Genomic DNA, 10,745 nt, shown 5'->3' on the forward strand with positions numbered 1-10,745 from the left:
TTAATTAAACAAAATAAAACTTATCAATATCATATGTCAGTAATCACCATTCCGTCACGAAACATCCCATATATACATGTATTTTTTTCACAAAATGTCAAATATATAGTCCAACGACAAACCACATGGCGCACGTGCCCTTTTGTAACGTGCATGAACCATATACACATGTTTAACAAAAATCAATCAAACAAATGCATGCATGTATTAAGAGAAAAAGGTATAAAATGAATTAATTGAATTTTGTGTTTGTTAATTGGTCATATGGTTGTTCTGCATACGGGACATGAATTATGGGTAAGAAGCCACTGGGATATGCATTCTGGATGAAACTTGTGCTCACACTTTGGAAATATTCCAGCTGAATTGCCAACTTCAAAATCCTATTACAAGTTAATATTCAATTTAATACCGGTTTTATAAACATTTTAAACTATTCTTTATGTTTAGTACTATAGCCACACGCATGAAATGCTACCATTTTTATGTAGCAACTAGCTCTTTTAGTAATTTAATGGGTGAACTACTCGATATCATATTGCTAAAAGCTTTAATCAAGTCAAAGCTTAAACAAACTCGATTCCATATTGGAACTCATGATTTACTAAATGAGTTCAAGCACGAAACATATATTGAGCTTGACTAGACTCGCAAATCTCCATAGTGTTTATAATATGTATATTTTCACAGTAATAATTATCAATATATCAAGTCATGATAAAAATAGTAAATTAATAATATATGTTATCAATGTATATAAAAATAAAAATTCAAATAGTTAATGGTTAACATATGATAAACAAGTCAAGTCGAGCCAGCGTATGAACAACTACTAGTGAACCGAACTTCCTAATGATCAACTCGTTTATACCACTACATTTATATAGAATATGTAACGTACCTGAAGGCAAATGGAGCAACAAGTTGCATTTCCAGAAGAATCAAGGACATCATGGTTTGAAATTTCAATCTTTACAAGCTTAACAAGTTTTTCACAACTTGAAACCTGGTCACACCAAATTAAACTTTCAATGGTCAATTATGGAATGTTTGCTTTAAATGCACCAATCAAATGCCTTAATTAAGATATTTTATTCATTTAATGTTTTAATTCAGTATGGTCTTTAAATATATATTTTTTGGACAGCAACTGGTCTTTAAATAATCACCTTGGTAATTAAAAATATATGATCGTGGTCTCGTAGAAGTTTTGACTCCAAATCACCTGCTACGATTTCAATCTGCAACAACATTAATTTCCATAGTCTTTATTAAATTTTGTGTGATTGTACATAAAAATGTATTAAAAATGCATATAAAGAAAATAAAATTAATACATGCATAGTTTAGTTACCAGATGAAGGAAGCAAGCATGCTCATCATCAACATCAGGATGCATGAAATGATCAAAGGTAACCTTAATGATTTTATGTGACAAAATTACCCCCGACGCCGCACCCCTAATTACGTCCCGTAAGAAGTTCAATTTGTTCTTGGACCCAATCAAAGCCCCCCCTATTGCTCCAATGGTGCCTCCAACTACACCCAAAACATATTATATCAACATTGATAAAGAGTAAAAATTAAGAAAGGTAATCACTAATACATATTGTGAAGGCAAAATCCTCCGCGATTACAGATACTGACCTACACCAAAGTGGAAGATGAATATTAGAAGGAGTAGGTGGAAGAACACATGAGAAAGTATGGAGGTGAAAAGGTCTCTTAACCTGTCACCATAATGGTATCTATTTTGTAAAGATGAAATCATTGTATGGTTGTTCTAAAGGGCTAATTATCTTTAAATTGGAATTTGATTTTTCTTTATATATATGGATGGAGAAAGGGATGTATGTCTTGGAAAGTTGAAATTAAGAAGAGAACAAGAAACTTCAAGTTATGAACTTATACATTCTGGTCAAAGTTGAACATTCTAAACATTTTGTGGACTTGGTAGTTATGAAGTTGCATTTACTATTTAGACTTTTGAAATAGAGGGTGACAGGACAAATATAACTTCTTAAAATATATGTAGTCTACAAAAAAAACATATATTATTGTTTGATATATAAGTTGATAAATTTTATTGATAACATGTTTTGATCTAACGGCATGTAGGATATCGTTGTTAATAAGCTAAGCTTATTTAAGAATTAACGTTATTACATTAACATTTATTTTATAAAACTTCAAATAAATAGGATATAGTAGCATTTAGACGTGTTTTCCGTTTGTCTTCTATATCGATTTAAATACTATTTTTTAAATAATCAAACAATTATTTTATAAAAAAGTAACTTTTTTCTACAAGTCGGGTCGGCCTACGTTGGTTTGAATTTGGTTGAATCTGTTAGTGTGAGTAGATTTGTTGATTAATATAATTTCATATATATAAGACATGTTTTGTGTAGCTTAACAAATTCCAATATTTGTAGTGACGGTTTATCAAGACAGATTAATGATACAAAAATGATAAGCAAACAACTTTGTATTTAAATCTTCTAGATGTTTGCGGTCGTCTTGACTTTTTGGTTTTGTCCCACATCGGCTGCTAACACAAATGGAAGCCCTTTTATAAACAAGGTAGAAGACCAATGAAAACAACCTTACTTGAATAGGATCTGTTCTATTGACTCGTATCTCTGTATTCTTGATTCCTAAGAAGATAGAAACCCATGTTTGGTTGGTGAACCAACACTATGGAGCTAGAGCGTGATTAACAGAGCTTATGGGTTATCCCTTGGCTCAGTAGAGGATTGTTGCCAGCCCATCTTATGGGTCCTGGCATGGCTTCATGGTTGTTTGACGGACAATAACCTTTTTTTTCGTTTTCTATTTTGCGCGTATACCTCAATGATTGCCTTCTCGTGAAGATTATTCCTAAGCCAAATTTTCTATTCTACGGTCATGGGCTCATTGATGCAGCTAAAATGATGTTGGAGCGTATTGTTGATGCTTCACAAGAAGAAGAGATGTGAGGTATTTATGATCATGAACAAAAGAATAAAAACAAATTATCTCAAACAAATTCACCATTTGGTTGATTGATGAATATTCCGGGCTATGTATTGAAAATTTCACGGTAAGAGAAGATATACTTTGTTCACGAGTCATGACATTTGTTTATTAAAATTGCAAAAATCATTAATGGAATTATTAAACCAAAATAAACCCAAAAGGATGGTTAATCCACGAACTCAATTGCTTGCTTTTCTTCTTGCGTCCATCCTAAGAGCATGTTTGGGATTGAGTTTGAAAACAACTTATTGGCTTATTAGTTTTTTTCAAAAAGCAATAAGTTAAAAAATTGTTTAACAATCACGAAAATCTTTCTTATTTTAACTTTTTAAAAGAGAAAAATGGATTTTAATAATCCCAACTTTATGTATTTGGCCAATAATAATCCCAACTTTGAAAATAGCTGTCACTGGTCCCAACTTTCACACTATTTGTTTTCATTGGACGTCCGTTCAAATTTTTTTAACACCGTTAAGTTTTTTCCAAATTTCAAATTGATTTTTTAGAGCTTTTGATCGGAATGAGATTATGAATCCATTGATGTAAAACTTAACTTTAAATGACGCTTCAAACAACTCGTATCCTCATTCCGATCAACGACCCTAAAATATCAGTTTGAAATTTGAAAAATTTTTTACGTCGTTAGGTTTTTTTTAACGGAGGTCCAATGAAAACAAATTGTGTGAAAGTTGGGACCAGTGACAGCTATTTTCAAAGTTGGGATTATTATTGATCAAATAAATAAAGTTGAGATTATTAAAATCCAATTCGCCTTTTAAAAGGGTTAAAAAGCTGTTTTTTTTTTCTAAAACCCACAAATCATGACTTTTCAAAATGGTTTTTTAAAAAACTAATAAACTGCTTTTAAATTCAATCCCAAACATGCCCTAAATCCGACAAAAAATCCCAGTTTTAATCCATTTGCCTGGATAAAACCACCTTAGCACCCTTCTCCATAGTGGCGTTCGTGAACACAGTGGCATCGAACATGGGGATAGCACCCCGAATAACCCACCGTAATACACAACCTAAGGATGAAAATAGGAAGAATGCTTGTAGTCTCAATACGATATTGATAAATTGTGTCATAGATAGTCTCGTAACTGTCGGTTATCAGGTATGCCAATGACTTTGTTAATATTTAATTAATATATTAAGACTCTTATTCATAATCCTTACTATTATAGTTCGTTCTATTAAAACTTTTGTAACCAAATAAATAAGAAACATAAATTAGATTTCTATATTACGTAAGAGAAAAAAATTGCTTACGAAAATAGGTTTAGGTAAATTGGTAGTAATGTAGTATGCTTCAAGGTATATCAGTATCATCCGATATCATACCCGTCTCATGTCTATAAAGTCTTTTAAAACTAGTCTAATTTACAAATTAATATTTCAGGTTTTGAGTATGACTCTCGGGTCCTTTGCTGTTCTGACATATAACATTTTGACCATGGTAAGAATCTAAAATCACTAGGCTATTCCAAACTATAAAGTTTAACCAAAAACTTTCATGTTACTATTAATTGAAATAATCGAACGTCTTGAACAAGCAATATGCATGTAGTTGTGTAAATCAAGATTTAATTATTTGCATCGAAATGTACAAACACAAACAACCTTTAACACACAAGATTTAGCGTACACCATACGATCTCCAATTCTCCATAGACATGACACTAGGCTAATCACCTCCGAAAGCAACTTCAAATCAAGAAACCAACAAAGTCGTGTCCAAGCAAAGAGAACAAAAAGTAATAGAAAAACACTACCTTAAGCAAGGAACCTTCAATATCCATCAACCCAATCCACTTCAAAATAAACAAAAACCCTAATCTAACACAAACCCATTTCACATCTCACCTCAATCTCAAATGGGTATATGTTGGTCTTTACTAAAACCTCACCGAAGCAACGAAATCTCGATTTCATCCTCACCTCAAAAACCCTTGAAAACCCATGAAGATAGATCTATTTAGGCAAGGAGTATGTTGACCTAAAGGAAGCTTACCATATTGGGAAAGAATTAGGACGAGGCCAGTTCGGTGTCACGTATCTGTGCACCGAAAAGGCCACCGGATTGAATTATGCATGCAAATCAATATCTAAAAAGAAGCTTGTGACAATAAAGGAAATGAATGATATGAGGAGGGAAATCATATTGATGCCACATTTAACGGGGCAGCCGAATATTGTCTAGTTTAAAGGGGCGTATGAGGACGAAACGAGTGTGCATTTGGTTATGGAGTTGTGTAGTGGTGGGGAGCTATTCGATCGGATAATAAAACGAGGGAGTTATTCGGAGAAAGAAGCTGCGAAGATTGGGAGACAGATTGTGAATGTGGTGCATGCTTGTCATTTTATGGGAGTTATGCATAGAGATTTGAAGCCTGAGAACTTTTTGATGGTTACTCAAGATGAAGATGCTCCTTTGAAGGCTACTGATTTTGGGCTTTCTGTCTTCATTGAAGAAGGTTTGTTTATTTTGCATATTAATTTATCTCTTAATTAATCATATTATTTTCTTGAAAATGTTTTAATGCATAACTTGATTTCTCAAACACACACTCACATATATATAACCTTTAATATCGTTAAGTATCTTTAAATTTTTGTTTTTTATGACCGATGTAGGTATGATATTGATGTAACAAGATTTAAATTGTTGTTCTAGATTGTATGGTAGACGTTTAGCACATCTACAATGAAGGGTTTTTTAAAACATGTTTGAAAGGAAAACTATTTTCCAACAACTAAAGAATATTATTGGTTATTTTGTATTATTTGAGAAAACGACTATGAAGTTTTGATAAGATATCAAACGTTATAAACTCTTTGTCTATCCACCTCAATTCTGAATGCTAAGATTATCATCGTACTCTTACTAAGATGTTTGATTTATTATAAAAATATACTGTTTTTGTGCTATAAAAGAATTTTAACTTTATATAGTTTTTAAGAGGTAAAGTTATAAATATATTCGAAGTACAAATAAAAAAAAGAAGTTTTTGAGGGTTTAATCTACAAATTGTAATGCTCTATATTTATGCCAGATAAACAGTGTCCCACGAACTTATATATCGTGTGCTCATTTAACTATATTGGCAATAGTAAAACCTTCTTTTATGTAGTAAAACAATTTGAAAGTAAAAGAATGAATATTTAAAGACAAATAAAGTTATAACAAAGTTGATTATATATTTTTAACTAATAAGAATGAATATTTAAATTAGACTAATAAGAATTTTCAGTTTTGTAAACATTTGACTAGATTACATAATTTTCACTAAATAATAAATATTAAATTTTGTTAGAAGCTTTATAACAATGTTCACTATATGCGGTATGTGAGGCGGTGTAGAGGGAACATCACAGAAGGGCAGTATAAGGAGGGCGGTATGGAGAAAATGAGCGGTGAAGGGGTAAAGTGATGCTCATCCAATTTTTTACACGCTCTTTCATAAACACGTATACATAAATATGTATACATAATGGGGTGGTAAAGGAACTTTGAATCATAATGAGACAATATATTGAAAGGGTTTTAAAGCTTCCAATGCTCACATGACGGTGATTTAACATTGTTTTGGAGCTTCAAAACCACCTCCACATTAAACGGCCTAAAACACTTCAAATTAAATTGACTGATTAAAAAAAGAAAATAGAGGATATTTAATCACCAATGAAACGACTAGGTAGTAAAAAGTAAAACGTGTTGTGCTCATTTGGTCAACAAGTCAACGGTAAAATGGCAGGTCAAGGAGCTTTGTCTTTTTGCCCTTGAAAGTCTTTGAATAATATTTAATTTGGCCCTATCAATACATAGTGTTGTTGATGTCAAATTGCATGTACACATAAAGCAATCTAGCTAACCATCAGCAGCTTGGTCTAACGATAAAAGTGTATGGTCATTCAATTTAAAAATTATTGGTTCTAGTCTCATTTGAGACATAAATCAAGTAAAATAAAAGGGAAAAAAAAGATATTAGCTGTTCATAAAAAGTAGGGGTGCAAATGAGCCGAGCTGCTCGCGAGCTACTCGAGATCGGCTTGTTAAAAAGCTCGTTCGAGCCGAGCTTTATCGAGCCCGAGCCCGAGCCCGAGCTCAAGCCTAAAAATAAGCTCGTTTAATAAACGAGCCCGAGCCCGAGCTTTATTTATCGAGCTCGAGCCGGCTCGCGAGCCTAAACGAGCCTGCCATTTTTATAATTTTTTTTAAAATATATATTTAATAATTATTAATTAATAAAAATAAAGTTATGAAAAAATTAATAAAAATAACTAAATAATATATATTCTTTCATACATAAAATTATAATAGAAAATAATATATAAAATAATTATAGTTATATAAAAAAATAATTGATAAATAGTAAACGAGCCGAGCTCGAGCTTCAAAATCCATTCACGAGCCGAGCTCGAGCTTTGAAAATAGAGCTCGAAACAAGCCGAGCTCGAGCTCAAGCTCTGTGTAAGTTAAACGAGCCGAGCTCGAGCCTAGTCGGGCTCGGGCTCGGCTCGGCTCGTTTGCACCCCTAATAAAAAGTAATTATTTATAGTACATTAATGATCTGCACCAAAACCGGAAGATCGACAATGTTTCAAATAGAAACTCCATGATCAGCAAATACTATTTGTGTGACATCTATATAAATGTTAAGAAATAAGTCATAAACCATAATGTGCGTACTTTTGTATAAACAATTCTAGGATGAGACAATCTTTTTGGTCCTAGACAAAACTGAGTATGTGAAGCAAGAGGTTTAGAAATTTGAATAGTTAGAATGGCAGACTCTTAGTGAGGTTTGATCAGGACATTGTCCAACATGTATGAAAATACATCAACTTCAAATAATGTTTTATGGACTCTTAACAGTTTGGTAATACATTAATGAAATAAGTGTGTATGTTTCCGATCGTATATATAAGAGAGTTCAATAGAATTGTATTTGGTTATTTCTTTAGAGCTTACATTCGAAAATGTGTTTGGAATTAGGCTCTAGTGAGCAAACATAAGTGGTTGCTTAGCTTTGGGTACAAATAACAGAGACGACGACACTAAAGGGGGTCTATGGCAGGGCCGGCCCATAGGGGTGGTGAGGTGGTCGATGGCCACAGGCCCGACACCCCGTTAGGCTCGAATTTTCTTTTTTTTTTTAATTATTTTTATTTTTATTAAAAGCAATATGTATATTTAATGTTTAAACTTAATTATATAACTGCTAGCTTGGTCTAGTGAAAAAAGGGTATTAGTCAACCAAAAGGTTATTGGTTCAAGTCTCATTTAAGACATGTTTAATCATATTTTTATACAAAAATGTTTTACACAACCCAAATTATAACCATGTAAACCTATATAAAAATTTAATTGTTTAAACCAACAAAATACTCTTTTTTAATTAAGGTCTAAAAAAAATTTCGCCTTCTGCCCAAATTCTTTTTTGCTATCTCGGAGCCGGGCCTGGTCTGTGGGGGTCTTTGACTCTAATCTCTACGTTGCTTAGCTTCGGGTGCCTCTAGTTTGGTTGTAAACATAGTCTAATCATCACATAGATTGAGTAAACCGCACTGTGTTTTTTTGTTCTTTCTTAATTTTGTACTTCAACTTGTCTAACAATTATTTTTGAGTGTTTCTTAGGTTCGATTTAGAAACTATATATGCATTTGTTGTTTATATTCATCATGTGACATTTTAAAAGCATGTGGTATATCTCACATTACTTTTTTTTCAGGGAAAAGTTATAGCGAGATTGTTGGAAGTCCATATTATGTGGCACCAGAGGTGTTACGGAGACGTTATGGGAAGGAGATAGACGTGTGGAGTGCGGGTGTTATATTGTACATTCTTCTCAGCGGAGTCCCTCCTTTCTGGGGAGGTACAAATTATTACAATCTATATATCTTGCGACTTTTATGTTCAATTATATGGTTTTCAAAATCAAAATAACTTTACAATAAACAGAAAAAGTATCATTGTTCAACTAAAGTTGAATAAACACATACACAAATTTAAGTTTTTGTAAGAGTGTTACTAAAAGTTGGATCTTAAAAGCCCAAGTCCATTAAATTGTTTGTCTAAAACCATAAAGTATAATGAATGTTTCAGAAAATGAAAGGAGCATATTTAAGGCAATATTAGAAGGTAGTCTTGATCTTCATAGTCCTCCATGGCCATCTATATCCCCTAGTGCGAAAGATTTAATCTCGAAGATGTTGACAAGAAATCCTAAAAAACGTATCACCGCAGACAAAGCCCTCGGTTAGTATATTCAAAGAATGTTCATATTTATGTTGTTTAGATGATCATTCATCTCCACCGCCGGTGTACCCATATGTCCACGTGTACATTCATGGCATGTGGGTGCCTTTGAGATAGATACAATGATCATCCGAATAAAATAGTTATAAGGTTATGACATTGGACTTGCATTCTTTTGGCATCTTAGAGCACCCATGGCTCAAGGAAGATGGTGAAGCTTCAGAGTCGCCCATGGATAGTGCTGTTTTGATTCAAATGAAGCAATTTAGAGCGATGAACAAGTTAAAAAAGCTTGCTATGAAGGTATGCTTTAAAAAACAGTTTTAGTTTAATTTATTCTGATCAAGAGAAGGAATTTTCACATATTGTAAATGATAGTGTGGCCTTGCTGACATGATCATTACTGAGATTCAAATATTCAATCACATTTAAACGTTTGTGTGTACCAACATAATTTTTCAATATATTGATAAATACCATAACGGGTAGTTTGTTTGTTGAAGGTTATCGCGGAAAACCTAGAATCAGCCGAAGAGATACAAGGCTTGAAACAAATGTTCAACAACATGGACACCGATGGAAGTGGTTCCATAACATATGAAGAACTTAAAGCGGGACTATCAAAGCTTGGATCTAGGCTTGTAGACTCAGAAATACGACAACTATTGGAAGCTGTAAGCTATTAACCGCATGCTTACTTTGACCTGTGAGGTCAAACTATCTATTTTCATATGCAAAACCGTTAATCATCTCCTTTCATGATATTCTTTAGGAAGAATCAAATGCTCCATATGAATTTCAAAGTTAAAAACTAGTCCGTTTTGACCTAAAATGTCAAACAGAGCTAAACTTGCTTGTTTTCATCATGTTACAGGCTGATGTTGATAAGAATGGAACAATTGATTACATTGAGTTCATCACTGCAACAATGTATCGGAACAAACTCGATAGAGAAGAAAATTTGCACAAAGCATTTCAATTCTTCGACAAAGATGATAGCGGGTTTGTTAATACAAATAGCTTTTTTTTGGGTCATTTCGAATATTTATAGAACTTATTGCTTGACATAAGTTCTGTTACAGATTTATTACTAGGGACGAGTTGAAAAATGCCATGACACAATATGGAATGGGTGACGAAGCAACCATTGATGAAGTACTTGATGATGTAGATACTGATAAGGTTAGCAACAATCATAAACTCAATAACAAAATGCTAATAATTCTAGTCAACTTTGGATCTAAAGCTATAGCTTTTCGGTTTATTTGACATTTTAGCTTTGTAATTCGTCGAACAGGATGGGACGATCAATTACGAAGAGTTTGTGGCAATGATGAAGAAGGGCACGGTTGAAACACGAGAACCTGAACATGTCAAAATACAACTTGAATAATAAAGTTATTAGTTACAAATCCCAACGATTTCGGGTCCGAATGTTGTTTAGTAAATTATTATTAGCCAAAGG

General features: G+C 32.9%; 1 protein-coding gene, 1 non-coding gene and 1 pseudogene across 3 annotated transcripts; 2 read left to right on the top strand and 1 right to left on the bottom strand.

Annotated features, from left to right (window-relative positions):
- Positions 1-221: 221 nt before the first annotated feature.
- LOC143617444 (NEP1-interacting protein 2-like) lies at positions 222-1,775 on the bottom strand. Its single transcript, XM_077090000.1, has 5 exons — positions 1,648-1,775; positions 1,355-1,539; positions 1,170-1,241; positions 902-1,006; positions 222-383 (listed from the first exon to the last, which is right to left on the bottom strand). The coding sequence occupies exons 1-5, from the start codon at positions 1,769-1,771 to the stop codon at positions 261-263; spliced, it is 609 nt and encodes a 202-aa protein (XP_076946115.1). The 5' UTR covers positions 1,772-1,775; the 3' UTR covers positions 222-260.
- Positions 1,776-2,600: 825 nt separating this feature from the next.
- Positions 2,601-2,812, top strand: LOC143617446 (small nucleolar RNA U3). The gene has a single exon (XR_013150836.1). It is a non-coding gene; the product is annotated as a small nucleolar RNA U3 (small nucleolar RNA).
- A 1,737-nt stretch (positions 2,813-4,549) lies between these two features.
- Positions 4,550-10,722, top strand: LOC143617439 (calcium-dependent protein kinase 29-like; annotated as a pseudogene). Its single transcript, XR_013150832.1, has 8 exons — positions 4,550-5,495; positions 8,754-8,897; positions 9,128-9,280; positions 9,468-9,583; positions 9,784-9,954; positions 10,155-10,282; positions 10,363-10,462; positions 10,578-10,722. The product of XR_013150832.1 is annotated as a calcium-dependent protein kinase 29-like (transcript).
- The last annotated feature ends 23 nt before the right edge of the window (positions 10,723-10,745 follow it).

The sequence above is a fragment of the Bidens hawaiensis genome, unplaced genomic scaffold, assembly GCF_021521415.1.
Source record: "Bidens hawaiensis isolate Kalapana, Puna unplaced genomic scaffold, B.hawaiensis_p1.1 tig00054822_1, whole genome shotgun sequence".
Taxonomy (NCBI): domain Eukaryota; kingdom Viridiplantae; phylum Streptophyta; class Magnoliopsida; order Asterales; family Asteraceae; genus Bidens; species Bidens hawaiensis.

What these genes read in the sequence shown, in the direction of transcription:
- LOC143617444 (XM_077090000.1), bottom strand. Translation starts at nt 1,771, where the DNA reads ATGATTTCATCTTTACAAAATAGATACCATTATGGTGACAGGTTAAGA. An exon ending in ATATATTTTTAATTACCAAG is followed by an intron (nt 1,007 to 1,169) that starts GTGATTATTTAA and finishes TGGTGTGACCAG; the next exon opens with GTTTCAAGTTGTGAAAAACT. An exon ending in GTTGCTCCATTTGCCTTCAG is followed by an intron (nt 384 to 901) that starts GTACGTTACATA and finishes AACTTGTAATAG; the next exon opens with GATTTTGAAGTTGGCAATTC.